Below are 18,742 nucleotides of genomic sequence, written 5' to 3' on the forward strand. Positions count from 1 at the left end.
GTGTTGCATTTCCTTTTCCCTAATGCTCCCCACCCCCACCCCCACCAGCAACAAGGCTGTGGCCACTCTGTTGTGAAGCATTTCACACATCTGCCCAGGCCCTCAGAGGAGTGCCTCTAGGGCTTCCAGGAGAAGCAAGCAACCTATTGCCGACCCTCGACCTTTCCCAGGGCCACCTGCACATTCTCAGTTGGGTGTGGGGTGGGTGGGACACCAGGGATTGTCCCCTGGCTGCTGACCATACAGCTGGACCCCTACCAGGGCATGCTCATCTGGACACTGGAGATCCATCTACTCCATTGACTCCTATCATGAGGGCCTCATCATCTGTCCATACCTCATAGCACCCACCCAGCAGCACAGAGCAGACCGTGTACAGAGGGCACACTGTCGTTGCCTGATAGACATTAGAGAAAGGCATCATGGGAGTGTGAGGTGGACGGGCCGCCACACCTAGCAGTGAACTGGTCAGGCCTGCAGAAAGGTCTGCTCAGGCAGGACGCGCTGCCCGCGGGGGCAGGTGCTCTCAGTGCTGTGCTCTCAGTGAGAAGCCATACCAGTCTCCCCAGCGCCCTCTCCATTCTGTTTTGCCCCAGGGGTTCCACAGGCGGATGATTTCCTCCCAGCCCCTCCTGTACTGAATCTGCAACGAAGAACAGAAAAGGAAACCGTCAGGGCTCTCTGGCAAAAGTCAGCAGAAAGAGGGAATATGAATGCAGCTGCTTCTTTATCTCCAAGGACTAATTTAACTTCTGACCTCATTTGGCTGCAGCCAGGAAAAAAAAAATTGAAAGGAAAAAAAAAATCAATGTCTCTCTTGCCGCCTGCATGGAGTTGGAATGAGATAGAGAAGAAAATGGCCCCTCATTCTGCTGAGCCCTTTGCAGGGCAGGTGCCACTTTATCATAGTCTCCGACTGCATCCAAGGACCTGGGTGAGCTCAGATTTAATAGCAGATAAATAGCAGAGGATGTAGCTTCCGGCTGCAGAGGACAGATCTTTATGGGTTCCCAGCCTCCTCCACCCCCTGTCACAGAAGGTATTTCTATCCCAGGGACAGAGCCCCCTTCCCGGCCAGCTCTTGTGGGGAGCTGCAGTGCGATCTCCATAGTGCTGTCGCGAAGGCAGAGGGTAGAGAAGGGTGCTGCCATACTGGGACAGCCTGGGAACTGAGGGGCTAAGGCTAGACCTCTTCATCTTGCACCTCATCCTGCTGGCCAGAAGCCTCTAAGAGCAGATGGCCTGCAGTGGCCAAGCTCTCCATGTTGTCACTCATCTGATACTGAGGTCGCACCTTGGCTCCTTTATTCCCACTAAGCCAAAGGCAGGACTGTAGGAAAGGTACAAGAAACAACAGCACACCCTAGAACCTGCATTTCCAGGGGCCTGGAGCCCTCAGCCTGGGGGGGGGATTAAAATATGATTGAGTTGTAGCTGGGATATTGATCTGTGCTAAGGCTCTCTGAGCAGAGAGCAGAAGGTGGGAGCGAGTGAGTCCACTGACTGTAGGTCAGAAGGGCTGAGAAAACTGAGCAGCACATCAGCGTTCAGAGAAGACCATACGTGGAGGCTGGGCTCAGAGCCAGGGGCCGGCTAACTTGCCTTACCTCAGGTGCAGTCCTCTGGAGTAGATGGTTACATGATGGTTTTCTCCTCTTGTCTTGCAGAGGAGAAAACTGAGCATCAGAGAGGGTAAGCGAGATTCCCAAGGCCACAAAGTAAGCCAGGAGTGGGGCAGAATTCTTATCCTAGATACTGTTCGTCTCCAAAGACCAGGCTCTTAATTTTGAAACTGGACATAGATAAGACCCTTCTGAGATGTGGCTGTGATCTTGGCCTCAAAATTAACCCTTGATCCCCCTGGCCCAGCTGCCAACAGGGCATTGCCCTGAGAAGTAACATGGCCACATGGGGGCTCTGGAACTTGGCTGGGATGAGGGTCTTTCCTGTTGCTGTCTTGTCTGCCCCATCTCTGGCCAGCACCACAGTGGAACATGCTCTGGCTTTTGGTGCCACCACAGGGTCTCCTGATACAGAGTTCCCACCCCTCCCTGATCTACCCCCAGGCCTTGCACACAGTTCATCATTAGCTGCCAGCACCTGCCGGAGTCCACTGAGCAGGGACATGAGAAATGGTTGCCCGGTGGCCCACAGAGCTTAATGAGCCACCCTCAGTGCCCAGCAGATAGTCAGGGGCTCAGTTGGGCACATGGAAGGAAAGCAGCCAGTGATTCAAAGGGGCTGGGAGCAGGGCTAAATGAGGCATGCCGATAAACACTCACCCCCCTTGCCCAGGGGAGTCACTGCGGAGCTAGGTGCATAATAAAAAATGCCAATTTCATTTATCTTCCTGTCTGTGTCCTGCCTGGAGGGAGGATGAGCAGATTAAAAAGCACGCTACATTTATGGGCTGGTTTAATCTTAACACTGGTGGCTCAGCGTTATAGCCTCCTCTCCCTGGAGGAGGATTCCTTGACCAAGTCAAGTTCTGGACCATGTGTGATGGTGTCCTTTATGATGGTCCCCTACTAGTGACCACATGGACCTTGGCAAGGGGTGCAAGGGTCACATTTGAAGCAAGGTCATGGCTACAAGTAAGAGTGGGCTGACTCAGTTTCTTCACTGCCCTAGCTGCTGACCTTAACTCCTTACTTTGGCCAACTTCTCAGAAAAGGTGTCGCTGGGCAAGAGGTGGCCCAGGTTACCTACCCTGGAATAGCAGTAGCTCCTCAGACGTATTCTTTGGAATATGTTCCATTGGCCATTGATAGTTATTCCCAGAAAATAGTTTCATGGCTAAAGGTAAATTAAAACCAAGTCGTACTTATCTTGTTAATATAGACCTTCTCAGAACCTTTAAACTGCTAATGTATATTGTGAGTTTCCCAGAAAGGGAAATGGTGAGCTGCATTTTTCCCAAATGTGTTTGGAAACCTGTTTTCACAGAGGATCTTCTAGGCTCGTGCTCCTAAAGGCACATTCTGCAAAGGGTCAGCTGCTCAGAATGGCAGGGTGGGATGGACCACAGAAGACATGGTCTTGATCATCCATCATCCCAGGTGAGGTGCTCCATTCAGACCACTCCTTCTTCCCACGACCAACACGGTGGATGTCACTGGATCTCCGCTCTCTTTTCCACATTTGGACTCAGTGGCAAGGTCTTCTCCTCCGCACAGGAGTCCAGACAGCATGGATAGTGGAAAAAGCTGAAGATAAAAGCTATTTCCATCCCCAGACTTGTCCACATCTGGGGCAGGGGAGCTTCACACTGCAGAGTGTTCATTTGTGGTCAGGGGTGATGATGGTACTGATTGTCCCACTGAGAACTCAGGCAAGGGTTTGGGGTACAGTTTGGAGGACCAGAGTCTGGAGCCACTGTGACAGATCTCTTCGGGCTTCCTGGGTGATCAGGGAAAGCTTTTTCTTGCTGGTGGGAAATGTATTGTGGGCTCCTTGCTCTGTTCTGTGATGGTGGATCTGCAATGTTATGGTCACAGGCCAAAGACAAATCCATTCATACACTCATGCTAGCGCAATTACCCATTGATCCAGCGAACATTTATTAGGTGCCAGCTCTCTTCTAGTAGGCACCTAATGCAGAGGGAGCAGTTCCTTGTTGATTTACCTTAGGGAGGCACTCAGGAGACAGGAGATACTGGCCCTGTTCTGTGAATCGAGACACTCAGTAAAACATGAAACAATGGAGCGACTGGCCTCAGTCAATGGCCAGGAGAAACAGATCGATACAGAGGGGGGTAGTTTGAGAAAGCCACAAATTGAAGCTGTGAGACAGACACTTTGGAGTTTGGAACTCTGTCTCTTAGGGCCTAGAGGAGTAGTGGGAAATGGGAAATACAGAGGTGGGCCATTAGCAAGAAACCGCACAAGCCTGGCAAGTGGAATTGCTCCAGCTGCACGACAAGCACAGATGGGGAATGGGAAACGAGGTCCCTCAATGGGCCATTTTTCTGGCTGCTGTTCCATGACTTTGCAAAAAGCGTTTTTTTCCCATCAGGCTTCAGCTTCTCCCCACATGAATGGAAAAAGCTGGACTTCAGTGTAGACAAATCATGCCCACACAGCAATTACACACATCTCTGTCCACCCGCGTCAGTTCATGCATCTGGGGAGAGATTGCCCTCTAGTGCTGTCCCACCCCTCGCTCCACAGGAATCATGTTTCATCTGGGCACATGGAAGCCGGCTAGATGGTGTGTCTCCCAGCCTCCCTTGGGCTCTGGTGTGGCCACGGGATTAAATTAGGCCTCTTTCTCCTCTGCTGACTGGGAGATGAGGGACTCAGAGCAGCTGTCTTGGGCTCTTAGGTGGACGGCCCCTCTTGAGGATGGCAGAGCCAACTACGAGGCCCAATTGTCTGCTTAACCAAGAGAAAAGTGAAATTTGTCTTGGTTCAGCCCCTATAGTTTAGAGTACCTTTGTTCTATCAGTTTAGTGTGAACATCACAGGGCACATCACCCCAGCCCTGACTTAACTGCGTGATCCTTCTGCCTTCTTTTAGCTACTCCCTGGCCTAGCTAGAGGCTCTGACCTGAGATCATCTTAAGGAGAGCAAGGTCACTGAGCGGTTCCTGGGACAGAGGGTCCTGGGTACCAGAACTCCTGGTTGAAGACCAGGGAGCGAGGCTGCCCACGGAAGTTGCCACTGTGAGGGTAGGAGGGACACATGTCAGCTTTGCTGGGCTTGCTGGAGGCATGGGATTCTGGCTCCTGTTGAGAGGGACAAGAACCCCAGGGCAGAACCCAGGGGCAGGACGCCAGGCCAGCCGGCCAGCCTCACCTTCTCAGCCCCGGTCACGGTGTAGGCGTGCTGACTCACCAGCCCGTTCTTCATCACCTGGGCCCCAGCAGTTGGCTGCAGAGGAGAAAGGAAGACCAAGCACTGAGTTCCCTCCCCGAGTGCAGAACTCTTTTATAGAGAGGCAGAGATGACAGCGGGAGGGTGACTGAGGGTCAGGAGACGGCCCCATGGCTGAAGGAACACCACAGAGTCCTGGTGATCTGGGCTGCTTGCTCCACCCACCACCCAGGACGGACAAGACCCAGCACAGAGTGTGTCCCGAATAGACAACAGGAGGCAGGGATTCTGCTGAGGCCCCTGAAATGAGCAATGGGGACTTAAAGTGCACTGTAGATCTCTGATCTACTGTAGATCTCTGGTGGCATTTTGGGTTAGAGAGGTGGGACTCCAAACCCCTGCATTTAAAGAGTGCAGGGAGTATCCCATGGATAGGGCACAGACCTTGCCTAACAGACTCAAATAACTTGGAGGATCCCCTCCAAGCTTTTCAAAATGAGACGTGCTGGCCTTATAAACCCAAAACAGAATACAAGGAAGCTCCTGATGGCAGCAGGAACTGCCTTATGCAGTGCGTGATGACCCCCTGGTTATCAGGCTCCTGGTCAGGAAGAAGTAGTAGGTCCAGGCTTTGAAGGCAGCAGCACCAGAGTCCCTGCTCAGCACTTTCTGGCTGTGTGCGGAACACCCTGCTTACCCCTCAGCCTGTGTCCTCTTCTGGGAAGTGATTTCTGCACTACTCAGTTCAGAAGGAGGGCTACTGGGATTAGACGAGGTGAGATGTGAGCTGGGTAAAGCTCACCAGCAAATGCTCCACCCTGGCCCTTGCCTTTCCCCTCCCCGACTTTGGGTCCCTGGCTGGACACTCCGGGGGAGCAAAGACTGGAACAGTGCAAAGAGGCTCCTCATCTACTCACCCCATTTGGGGTGGCACAAGTCATCAGGGAGCCTGTCTTGGCTGCCATCTTTACTGCCATCAGCAGGTCAGAAGGGGAGGAGTGCAGGTTGACAGTGGTGACCACCCCTCCTGTGAGGTCCACCAGGGCGTTTTCGATGTAGCCATAGTGCAGTTGGGAGTAGGATCCACGCAACCTGGGAGGGGGAAGTCATATCAGCATTCGGAACCCTTTGAGGGGACACATCAGGAAGGGAGATGGCACACTGACCCTCTGCGGGGTTCCCAGGTGAGGACTGGCTTGATCCACTCTGGAGGACAACCCCCCAGGAGCAAAGAACATGACAAGCCCTTAGTAAACCCTGGGTGTTATTTAATGAGTATCTAATACTCCTTGTTCAGCTGGACAACGTGCTAAGCCCTGACTGTGTGCCAGGCCCACATTAGGGGCCAGGCTAGGGAGCACACCAGTTATGTGTCCAAAGACAATTAAGACCCCGTCCCTGCCTTCCAGCAGGGACAAGCAGCAAAAAGCCTGTTCCCAACCTGGGCGGACCCTGATCAAGAGCTTCTGTTCCCAGAACCAGCCTGGAATCAGCAGGGGGACAAGGTGGCTTTACTCAGGTAACACAGAGAGGGACAAATCTGACATAAGACTCCCTCAGACTGTCATCCTGAGACCTCTTCCCATCTCCCACCACCCACCACCACTGGGCCTTCTGTTTTTGCATCTGCACCCCCAAATACCCAGCCTCTATACCCCTATCTTGCCCTACTCTGGATTCTGCCCCAAGCCTCAGCAGCTCATCACAGACCACCTGGGCCCAACCCCTGGCCTCGGAGCTCTTGAGCCCTCCATCCCTGAGAAGAGGCAGAAGGTTTCTAGGGCTCATCTGGGAAATGGGCATGAACAGCACCTGCCTTGTGGGGCGGTGGGGGTCACTGCTGGTGAGTGGATGGTGTGCACCTGGCTCTGTGACACTGGTGTCAGCGTGAGACATCAGGACACACTCTCCTTAGAAGGGGGTCATAATAACAATATACCAGGTTTCTTGGCCCTTCTTGGTGTGTATTTGCTACAAACCTGGGGGATCCCTGTGGAACAGAGAGGGCAGGCCGAACCTAACCTGGGGTCTAGGGAAGACTTCTGGGAGGGACCCAGGTAAGGAAAGAGGCACAGGTATTCCAAGGAGGAAGAATCGCAGCGGGGAGACCCCCAGCACCTGAAGAGCTGGTGACGGGGCCAGCAATGGGGAAGGGAGCGTCCTATGGTTCCACCAGTCACAGTGGTTCCACTGAAGCAGGGACAAGACATATTTACTTTGCGGACGGGGGTGGGGTGGGGTGGGGCGGGTCATCTAGTTCCTGTCAGTGGGGTGAACTGTCTTTCTGTGGAATCCCCAAATCCACCCAGGGCAGCCACACAGGACAGGCAGCAGGGACGCAGAGGGCAGCAGGGCCTAGGGTTGCCTCCTGGCTTCAAAGTTGCCCAGCGGCTGCTGCCCTTGCCTTTGTCATCTCTGCGACTCTGGCTTTTTTCCAGAGTCCTGTACATTTCTGTCTGTAGCAAGCAGGGACAAGGCCTTTGACAGGTGGCAGGCAGCGGGTGTGGGCTGGGGGAACCTTGCTGTGCCATTTTTTTCTAGTGCTGCAAAATCAGATGTGAGTCGGGCCCTAGATCCATGCCCACTGCGGACTTTACAGTGTCTTTGGCCTTGGACAAGTCCCTGCCCTGCCCTGTCTTTGGCCACTCAGCTGGAAAGAGCAAGGTGGATTTGATGCTCTTGGAGCCCAGACTCTTCTTTCTTACCCTGTTTCCACCTAGGTCACTTTTCCAGGAAACTACCTAAGATTCCAATAAATTCACTTCAGCAAATACGTATCGAGTGGAATGCAGCACAGATGCCTAGACCGCTTAGAAAGCCAATTGCTAAAGACAGTTAGGGACCCACAGAACAAAGGGGCAATTCTCCAGGAACCACCATGTGACAGATTTACCCAACTTGTTTTAAAACTGGTTCTGATCTTATCATCCCCTCTCCCTCTCTCTGACCCTGGGTTAGGACTGATAGGAGACTCTTATCTCAGGAGCACTTGCTCAGTCAACTGCAGAGCCACCCTTTGATCACAATAGTGCCCAACTGGGTCTCAGCATTCAGTTCTTGAGGTCACACTTGTCATTGCAGGGCTACTGAAGGTTCCAGGCTGGGGTTCTGGAGCCTGTTTTGGAGCCTCATTGCAATAGCCCCTTCCTGGCCAAACCCTCCAGGGCAGCATCCTGGCCACCCCAGGACAGCAGTGGAGGGCTCTGTCCCCTCCCTGGCTATCTCACAGACACAGTCTCAGTGGCCCTGGGTTTCATCTGAGGTCTCCCACCCACACTGTTCTGTAGTCACCAGAAACACCCCTTTCCTGACTCCCAAGGCCAGCACCCCTCCAGGACTTCCAGAACCTTCTCTCACTGTCTGTCTGCAGTGTTCACAAAGCTGGTCCCAGCAGCAGCTGGGTGTTTTGACAAGGAGCTATCGCCCTGCTTTCCAAACATGAGCTCAAGGATCCCGCTGATGCTCAGGAACTCGGCAACTATTCTTAGCCCCCTTGGCGGACAGAAAATAGAAAGAAAAGGGGAGAGAGAGAACTGGGCTTGCCACCTTGTCACTAAACCCTGTCACCAGAACCCAGGAATTCTGAGAGTCTTGTCCTTATTTCTCTGCTTCAGCTTTATTTGGGGGAAATGTCTATCTGCCTGCAATGATACGAGAGGGAAGAATCCAGATGTCTAAATCTGAGCCAGACAAGATGCTGAAATACTGCAATTCTCACCTGCAGAGACTTTATGAAGGGTAGTATGCAGCCTGCCAGATTTTGTACCTAATCTGCTCTCTATTTTATAACCTCTGGGGAAAAGAATCTCCAAACATGGATTTATTTCTTCCCCCCACATTTGACTGACTTGACCAATTCATTTCCAGAATCCTCAGGCACAAGGATAGTTGAAAGTTTGGAGTCCCCATGCTTATTCGGCAGCTGCCTACACCCCTGGAGCAAAAGAGGGCTCTGTACACAGACAGACGTGTTTTCCACACGTGTGCTACAGTCTCCATGTGCCAGGCACGAAGTTATCCAAAGCAAGAAGACAAATCTCTTTCTGTAGGACTAACATTATTGAGGACTGGTGGGAAAGTATGTGACAGGGAGAACAGTTATTGTACCAGCTTGGCCTCAAACGCTGTGTGACCTTGGACAAGCCTTTTCACCTCTCTAAGCCTCAGTTTCCTCACCTTTCACAGAAGAAGAGATGGTTCAATACTCACAGAAGTCCCCTCCAGCTCTCAAGTGCTCTAATTCTATTTGACTCACTCCTGCATTCACCGGCTTCCTTCTTTGGATGGGTGGGGGCAAAGCTTTTAAATGGCTTTAATAGTTTGAAACATTTTACCTTCTGCTAGATTTCTTTGGGCAGCGGAATTTGGATTCCAGGTCTACTTTCCCATTTCTTTTCAAGCTGAATGATTGCTTTAGGTCAGCTGTTAACAAAATGGGGTCAAAGTCATCATTTCATTCCGCAGCTTTCTAATTCTCCCAGTGAACCTCCACGCTACCCCCTTTCACAGAAGAGAAAAAGGAGGCCCTGGCCTGATGGGGGCGGGATCCATGCTGGAAAGATAATGGCAGTATTTTTGTAAGTAGCTTAGAAGTGAATTAACCTCCCCAAACATGTGCACCAGTTCAACAGCCGCTGCTGTTATCTGGGCTTCATTTCCTGGGCTAACGAACAGCTCTTCCTAACACTGGAAATGAGCAACAACCTCGGTTTTTCACAAGCTGCCAAGAGGACTCGGGTACCTTGCTCCTTAGGGTGTAGGTTCCAGAAGGACAGGAACTTGGGAGGTATTATTGGGTGGTATTATTATCACCCCAGAGGGCCTAGCACTGGATGCAGCCAGGGCTGCAGTCCTGATAGATTTTGTACCTAGGGTCCCCTGGTCAGGTGCCAGAGGCCTTGGCTGATTCAGGTTGCCTACACCTGCCACCTCCAACTGCTGGGAGGCTGGGCTTCCCCACGTGTGAGATGAGGGTCTGGTTGTGGTGATCCTAGAACCCCCGTCTGCTCATTTTCTTCTCCAGGGTGTGGTTCTCTGTGTGGCCTTTGCCCTGGGAGGGATAACTGCTCACTCTCATGTGTCCTTGTCAAGTGCACACTTTCCAAGGCATAGTTTCTTTCCCATAAATAACTTTGTGTTTTATTGCTCAGTGTCTCTTGCCGCACTCTCTCGGTACCTGGCCTCTGAAGACATTCCTATGTGCAGATTGGATCTGAGGCTTCCAACTGCTGTGTGGCTTTCCACATGAGCACACCTGCCCCATGGTACCTATGCACTGGTGATAGGTGCCACCATAGATTCAATCTGCACCCCCATAGCACTGTCAGGAACAGCCTTAGACTTGTCTCCTGAGTGTCCCTCTAGGAGTGTCTTACAGGGTGTGAGATGTGCATGTCACTAATCTGTTGTCGAGTGGCTATTCAGAAGGCTGTTGTGTGGCACTTCCTCCAGGGCTCCTCGAGGATTCCTGGCAAACACTCGGCATTATCCAGGATTCTAACCTCTGCAGTCTCCTAGGAGTGGAGAGGTGTTTTATTATTCTTTTTATTTGCATTTTTCTGATTCTGGAAAGTCTGAGCATCTGTTCACCTGTAAGGGGCTTTATGACAGTGCCCTCTTCCTCACACACAGCCTGAGAGTCTGTCCCAGTGCCAACCCCAGTGCCTGGCATCTGGGGAGATGCTCAGGAGACATCCGTTGAATGAAAGCCAGCCCCAAAGCCCAGGTGAAATGTGAGTCAGATGCTGTAAGTCTTCAGCCTGTCAGCGCCAGAAGGTAGTCCCTGAGCATAGTGTGCAGAGCACAGGAGAATGGGCAAAAGCTGCCCCACACACCCACACCCACTGCCACCTCACATCAGCCATGCCAGGCCTCCAGTTGCCTGGACCTTAACTTGAAGTGCCCCATTGATATCTTTGCCTGACACACTCTCTGCTGGGGCTGCTTCTGCCCCTAAGTCCCCTATTGCGCAGGATCCCCCATCCTTTCCGCCTCACTCGGATGCTGCCTCCCCCTACAGACTCAGCCTGACCTCTCTGTGGGTCGGACAGTCAGGCTCAGTTTCTTCTCTGCCCTCTCACTGGACTTTGACTGAGGTATCACTCAGTCAGCCCCCTGTATCTGCAGGCTCCACATCCAGGACTCAACTAACCACAGATCAAGACCCTTGGGAGGAAAACTGGGTCTGTACTGAGCATGCACAATCTTTCCTTGTCCATTATTCCCTAAACAATACAGTTTAACAACAATTTGCAGAGCATTTACATTGCATTAGGTATTACATGTAATGCAGAGATGATTCAATGCATACAGTGCATACAGGAGGATGTGATAGGTTATATAAAAACCATTTTATATAATAACCTTGAGCACCTGTGGGTTTTAGAATCCATGTGGGGTCTTAGAACCACTTTCCTTCAGATTCCAAGGAGGGCTATATTTCATATGGACTCACACCAGACTAGCAATAATATTATCTGTGCATATCTCTGTCTTCTGCCCTGCCCACACTTCACTATGTCTCCCTGGGTCCCTCTTGATGGCCCCAGCACTGATTCTTGCACATGATGATTATTTACAGAGGATGCCCAGCCAGGTGGCAATGGCTCTGATATTCCAAGGGACATTGCCCACATTCAGGAGAGCTGCTGAGAGCTACAGGACCAGCTGGTGGGGAACATCTGCAAGGGCAAGGCATAGGCATGCGGGGCCAGCATGGAACTCTGGGGAGAGAAGCAGGCCCATACTTACTTGGCATAAGCTTTCTCCAGCAGGCAGGGCCAGAATTCTTGGTTGCCTTTGCGAGGACGTACAAAAAGGCAGTCTCTGCCTATGGCAGGCAGTCGATCATCAACCACCACTTCCACCCACTGGCCATACTGCCAGAACTGGAAGAGAGACACATGTATGTCTTAGGAGTGGTGAGGCAGGAAGGAGCCTCTGCAGCCCTCTAACCTAAGTAAAAAGACAGCCACAGTTGCAACAAGACTTCCATAATGCAAAAACAAACTAGACCCAGAGCAATCCCAGCTCAGATTGCTAAACAGGACAAGGGCGTGTCACCCATATTGGTAGATGGAGAAAATGAGGCACAGACCAAGTTAGCCCAGGGAGGAAGGAGACTTGGGTTCTAGTTTGGCTTTGCTGCTAACTATGACCTCACATTGGCAAGTTCTTTGTGAATTGCAAGGACATGGAGACTCTCTAGGTTCTAGTGCACAAAGGGCAGTAGAGGGAGAATGTGCTAAATAACCAAGAAGAATGGTAGATGCAGGATTGTAAGAGGGGCGGGAAAACCCACCAGGAGCTGAGAGCCTGAGGGAGGAGGTAAGATTCAGGCAGTTGATGAGGAGATAGGGAAGGAATCTCAGGAGGGGAGACCACTCGGGCAAAGGCTTGGAGGCAGAATGATGCTCATGGCTCAGGAGGACCGAGATGGTGACAGTCTCCCTCTGGCCCTCCTGTCCTCACGTCACACTGGCACTGCCATTACAGCAGAGATATGTAACTGGCTGGCACTGCTGCTGCTAAGAGCTCCAATGAGCCAGATGTTCCTCTCCAAAACAGACTGTTTTCATCTTTAGCATTCAACTCTAAACAGTTCACCCGGGGACATGGCCAAATGAGGAGAATCCATTACAAAGCCAGACTTTTGAGTTTCTTTGCTGGCCTCCCCTGTGCTGGATGAGCAGCAGGGCTTCCAGCTTCAGCCCTGAGCCTTGATGAAAGCAAGTCGAAGCCACAGGGGCTCCGCTAAAGCTGGGTGGATGTGATCTCTCATCCCCATGGCCTTTTCCACAGCTGGATGTCCCAGATGTCGGGCTAACACATCCAGCTGAGGACGCACTTTCAGAGCAGAGATGGAGACGAAGAGATGTCAGCAGAGGCAGCAAAGAACACGTCCTCATGGACCCGAATGCGTCTGTGCACTGCAGCTGACTCAGGCATACTGTAGACTTGCATCTTCTCCCATCCAGCAGCAAGATGTGTAGGTGGAGAGGCAGAGGGAGTAGGCATGTTATCAGGAGCTGATCCCAGCTCCCAGAAGAGTCAGGGACTGGAAGCACCATTTAGGTCTTGGGCTTAACTGAGTAGCAACACAGAGCAGAGATTGTCCAGTTGGTAGAACTGTATGTGAATTCTGGTTTTGACCCTTCATGCCCAAGCAACAAATGTTGGGTGAGACACTTCACTGTGACTCAGTTTCCTCATCTGTCAAATGATGGTAAGATTAAGAACCAACTTCCTGATAGGCAGTGACTGGGATCAGATGGCTGTGAAAGCGAGAGTATTGTTTTGAGGGACTGTTTGTCAACAGTCATTTTGTTTGGCACCCAGAGTAGAGCCTAGTGCCTAGAAGGCCTGCACAAGTGAGTGCATCCTGGCTCCAGTAAGCTGCTCTGGTTACCATGACTAGAAATCACCCTTGCCTCCATCTTCCCGTACCAGAAATGTGATGGAACTTTCTCTCCCTAGATAAAGAGAGCATCAGATAAGTTTCCTGTTGCAGGAGAGGATGTAAGTGGCTTGACTGGTGGTCAGGAATGGGACCATGAACCTATATTTCTTGGTCTGCATTACTGGATGAGGAAGGAGGTCTGGTGTCTGGACAGAGTTTCTACCCTTTCTAAGTACCATGCAGGCACCATTTTGCCTGCACCCAAATGCCTGACAGGAAAACCAGAAGTGTTTTGGGTAAAGTATCCAAGGGGCCATGGGCACTGGGTGCTCTCCAGAAGAATTGCTTGAGCACACAACCATGAGAAGAGGTCTTCAGAGCTCAGCACTGCAGATGCCTTTGGGGAACTCTGCAACTGTCTTTGTCACCCAGAAGGGCAAAGCGTGTCCTGCCTGGGTCTATAACCACTAAGTAACTCCTCCAACCCCCGCCACCACCGCCATGTTGGCAGCTCCAGGGTGAGCCCAGGTGTAGTTCAATCCTGAATCTTCCAGTGCACTCCTCATTTTGTCCCTGGACCAACAGTGGCAGCAGTATCACCAAGGTGCCTATCAAAAGAACCAGGATGCACACAGTGGGACCTCAGGAGGTGAGAACAGGGCTGACACATCCAGCTGAGGATGCACTGCAAGAGGCCCAGCAATGATGGAGGGAGACTGAGCAGGAGGAGGCTGGTCTTCAGATAGAGAGTTCACTGAATTCCAGGCAGGACTATTTCTTAAAGGCACACATCTGAATATATTCTAGAAAGATTTTTGAATTCTGGGGAAAGAAAGAGAACCTCTTAGAGATGTGCAGTTTGAAAGTACATTCTGCATACAAAGCCTGGAAAATAGATTAGCATTGGATTTTTCTTCTGTAATATTAGAAGCCACAAGACAATGGGGCAACGGAAATTTTGAGAAAAGGAACATGTTCCAAGAATCCTAAATCTAACCAAAATGTCGTTTCTTAAATAAGAGCACATGAAAATCCTTCATGTAGACTGAGGAAATTATGCAAATTGCTACTTCTATCCAATGAAAGTTAAATTAGAACAAAAATCTCAAGCAATAAAGGTAGAAGAAACAGTGGTAATCAATGAGTTCTTAACAGGCTTTTTATAAGAAACAGGCCTAAAATAGTGAAAATGAAATTGGTATTTAAGGGACACGCAAAGATGTAAGAAGGAAATGTAAATAATAGGAAGTTGGTGTGGCAATGTGATTGTCAGATAAAGAGAAATTCAAGGCCAAAGGCTTTAAGTATAACAAATAGAGATGCTACACAAGTTTATCCTAACAAAAAGATAAAGATCATAAACCTCTGGCCACCAAAGGATACAAGGAGAATATGTGCAGAGCCAGAATACTTGGAAGCATGAGAAGTCTCAAAAGGATGACTTTGAGGAGGAACTTCAATTGTCCATTTAGTATTTGATAAATTAAGCAGAAAAATTAAGTCCGGATAAAATAGAAAATTGTAGATAGTACAATCTGCAAATCAGAAAGATTGATTCAGTGAATACCCTCATGACCCCTGGATAACCTATATTCTCGTGTCCGTGAATCATCAACAAAAACTGTCACAGACTTAACCATAACTAAAACTAGTTTAATAATTTCCCTGAATGTTGATATTTTATGATTTATATTCTTCAGCTATAATCTAACAAAACTAAAACTCAGCAACCAGATGATTGCCCTCTCCTATAAAATGTCATCATTTATAATTTAAATAAACTTTAAAGGAATAACCCCCATATGTATATGAATGAACAAACCAAAATTTAAAAACCAAAAATAATCATCTTAAAATTAATAAAAGTAAATCTGTCGGAGGGGGCGGCGGGTATTGGAGATTGTACCAGAGTCTTGTGTCAGCTACTCTTCAACTGAGCTACATTCCCAGGCCAAAAGTAAAATATTTTATAATAAAACTTATAGATTCAGATAAGATCTCAGAGGAAAATTTATAGTTTTAAAAGCTTTTGTCATTAAAAAAGAATTCAAATACTAAACTGTGTAATTTCAATAAACAAAAAAGAACAATACAATTAACCAAGATAAAGAAAAAAGTAATTAATAAAGATAAAATTAAAATTAATAGCATAGAAATAAAAACCTTAAAAGGAAAAAAATAACATGAATAGTGAAAATCAAAGTTGATTTGTTTTAAAATATCAATACAAACAGATTAGTTGGATTAAGAAAAACTGGAAAAATAGAAATATAGCACTGTTGTTGAGAAAGTAGATTTAGCCACAGATACAATGGATTCTCAGAGAATCACATGAGCAAATCTAAGGAAATGCATTTGGAAATACAGAAGAAATAGTTGATTTTTCTGGTAAAGGATAAATTTCAAGAACTAAGTTCAGTAGAAATAAGGTATCTGAGCAGGTTAATAGCCACTAAACATATAGAAGGAGTTAAAGAAATTATATTTTAAAATGTGATTAGGCAGGGTCAGCTAATTTAACCATTGTCTATTTTTTTCTTTCTTTCGTTTTTATTTATTTTACTTTCAAAGGACAGATAATGATTAGCAAATATTATTCAAATTATCTCAAATTAAAAAGTAGTCTCAATATCAACCAATTCATTTTTAAAAGCTAGCATAATGCAAATGTGACAAAATAACATAAACTAGAAGCTAATTTTACACATGATACAGGGACAAAAATTCTAACAAAGTATTTAGCAAATTGAATCTGACAGTATATCAGGAAAGTATATTCCCCAAATCAAAGGGAGACAGGAATTTGACTCTTTTCACTTTGAGTCAAAATTGTGAGTTGCTAACTAATGTGACAGGGCAAAGAAGAGCAAAATAAGTTCTACAAAAATTAAAATGAGAAACAAAATTATCTTTTAAAAAATTGAATTGCTTTGTTTTCTATTTTTATTTGTAGATGAACACAATACCTTTATTTTTGTATTTATTTTTTATGTGGGGCTGAGGTTCGAACCCAGTGCCTCATAAGTGTGAGGCAAATGCTCTACCACTGAGCCACAACTCCATTCTCGAGAAAAATTATCTTTACTTCAGTTATTAGGTAACTAAAATGATCCAGATTCTGCCAAATAACAAAATAAGAAATTATTAAAGAGTTTGGTAAGGTATTTAGATACAGTTTAACATATAATAAATAGTAGCTTTTCTTTTTTCCAGTGATGCCTACTTGGAAATGAGCAGAACAAAAACAAACAAATAAACAAAAAAACCCCAACTTCATTCACATTAGCTATAAAATTATAAAATATTTGAGCATAAATTTACCAAGAAAGGTAGAGCACCAATAAGAAAACGTAACTATAACATTTTACTGAAGGGCATAAAACTAGTTCTGAATAAATAGAAAGGCAACGTTTCTGGAAGAGAATAATTAAAACAATAAAAATGTAATTTTTTCCAAATTAATACATAAATTTGATGCTAATACATTGTACATCACAGTGGCTTTTCTTTTTAATTAGACTAATGATTTTAAAATTCCCACAGAAGAATAAATGTGCAAGAAGTACCAAGATATTTTTGAGAAAATAATAATGAATAATGAAGGGGGGGACTTTGCTCCAGGGGTTACAACTTCCTATGATACTCCTGTAATCAAAATAACAGGACACGGTGCAGGAATAGATACAGAGACAAGAACCCGCCATCATTACAGGGTTCTGAGTCAATAACTCTTTTCTTTTGCTAATTATTACTGTCATTTCTTCTTATTTCCATGAAAACACTTTAATTCTCATATGTGTAATCAAGTCATAAGCCCCATGAGATAGGCTGTGTACCTAACACAGGAATGTCACTCTCATCTCAGGCTCCCAGGCCACAAGAATACCCATGACTCTGGCTTCCTCTGTGCCTCTGTGCTCAAGGGGTGCTCTATCGTCTAAGGAGTGACAGAAGCATACATACCCGGAAACGGAAAATCCCTGCATACAGGTGTGAAAAGCTCTGGTCCATCAGGATCTTCTGCAGACACTGAGGGTTCTGGGTCAAGGAGCCCAGCGCTGCCAGGAACCAGCAGTCTCCTGGGAAGGGATAAAGTCATAGAGACCATGTGGACACATCTGGAAGACCCATCCCATGACTTTACAGGTCCTTGGTCCCCAGAATTGGCACACTTCCTTATGAATACAGGTTGAGCATACTTTATTTTGAATGCTTGGGATCAGACAAGTTACAGATTTGGGATTTTTTTCAAATTTTGGAATATTTGCATATACACAATGAGTTATCTTGGGGAGGGACTCAAGTTTAAATACAAAATTCATATATGTTTCATAGGCACCTTATACATAGTGCCTGAAGGCAAATTTTAAGCAGAGCAATATTTTTAGTGCACCTGTATTTGACTGCAACCCATAACGTGAGATCAGATGTGAAATTTTCTACTTGTGGCAATAAGCTGGCTCTCAAAAAGTTTAGAATTTTGGAACATTTCAGATTTTGAATGAAGACGGCTTAATGTATAACCCATATTTGCCCTCTGAGAGGAGAAAATTGGGGAAAGGATTCACTAGGGCCAGTTCCAAGCAAGTAGAGAAGGGACAGCTAATGGCTGTTGTAGTGGTGGCGGTGGGGGTGATGGTGTGGTGAGGGAGCACGGGGTAACCCCAGCCACCCTTTGACAGAGCTGGGTCCAACTTACTCCTTGATTCTCTTATTGTCAAAGTGCTCAGAGCTAAAGTCATAGAAAATTCTGCTGCTAGCAAAGGTGGCAGTGGTGCTTTGTACCACATGGGAAACTGACCTTTGCTGATACTTGCTCAGCTCCTACCTACACAGGGCCTTTGTAGGCCGCACAAGGATTTTCTCTTCTTGCCTTGAGGGATGTGGGCCTTGTGTTTCTCCTTGGGCACCATTGTGGGCCCTTTTGAACATGCTTATCCCCTCCCCTGAGTCTCTCCTTTACCTTCAACAGGGACAATTGTTTGAATCCTATTTCAGGAGGCATTGTGCTCAGTGCAGAAGCCACAGAGACACACTTAGAGAGCTCCTTTCTCCAGTCAGCAAAACCCTGTGAGTGGACTATGGGGTGGTGGCCAGGTAGAAATTTTATTAGCAGGTGAAGTCCAAGTCCAAGGGCTTTGAGGAAAGATGTTGAGTTCTCACCTGCTACTCCTTGTTCGATGTCAAATCTGCTTGCATCTTCCAGGATGAAGTGAGGGGGAACCTCTGATAATTCCTTAGGAAAGAGGAAGAAAGGCTGTGAGCATCTTTCACCTCTTTATGCCCTGAGGTGGGACCTAAGACCTCATTCACTTTGTCTTTGAGGGATAGAGTTTAATTTTTAAAAAGTTGCTTAAAATCTTCATTAGGTGGGAGGCTGAGACAAGAGGATCATAAGGGGGAGATCCAACATGGCGGTGGGCGCAGAGAGATCAAGTCTCTGACCCCTTCAGCTGTGTGGGCATAGGGAGTCGTCAACTTTCTAAATGCTGTTTGCTCAGGATCACTAGGCAATGCTGAGCTGACGT

At 47.8% G+C, this 18,742-nt stretch overlaps 1 protein-coding gene across 1 annotated transcript in view; it reads right to left on the reverse strand.

Annotated features, from left to right (window-relative positions):
* The window catches only part of Capn13 (calpain 13), a 56,492-nt gene that overhangs the window by 21,904 nt on the left and 15,846 nt on the right, over nucleotides 1-18,742 (reverse strand). Inside the window, exons 2-7 of the mRNA XM_026414005.2 lie at nucleotides 18,378-18,450; nucleotides 17,178-17,293; nucleotides 11,567-11,703; nucleotides 5,734-5,908; nucleotides 4,799-4,873; nucleotides 558-643 (exon numbers count right to left, since the gene is read on the reverse strand). Coding sequence (XP_026269790.2) covers nucleotides 558-643; nucleotides 4,799-4,873; nucleotides 5,734-5,908; nucleotides 11,567-11,703; nucleotides 17,178-17,293; nucleotides 18,378-18,450 — 662 coding nt within the window. The remainder of the gene's footprint in view (nucleotides 1-557; nucleotides 644-4,798; nucleotides 4,874-5,733; nucleotides 5,909-11,566; nucleotides 11,704-17,177; nucleotides 17,294-18,377; nucleotides 18,451-18,742) is intronic.

The sequence above is a fragment of the Urocitellus parryii genome, chromosome 12 (assembly GCF_045843805.1).
Source record: "Urocitellus parryii isolate mUroPar1 chromosome 12, mUroPar1.hap1, whole genome shotgun sequence".
NCBI classification, from domain to species: domain Eukaryota; kingdom Metazoa; phylum Chordata; class Mammalia; order Rodentia; family Sciuridae; genus Urocitellus; species Urocitellus parryii.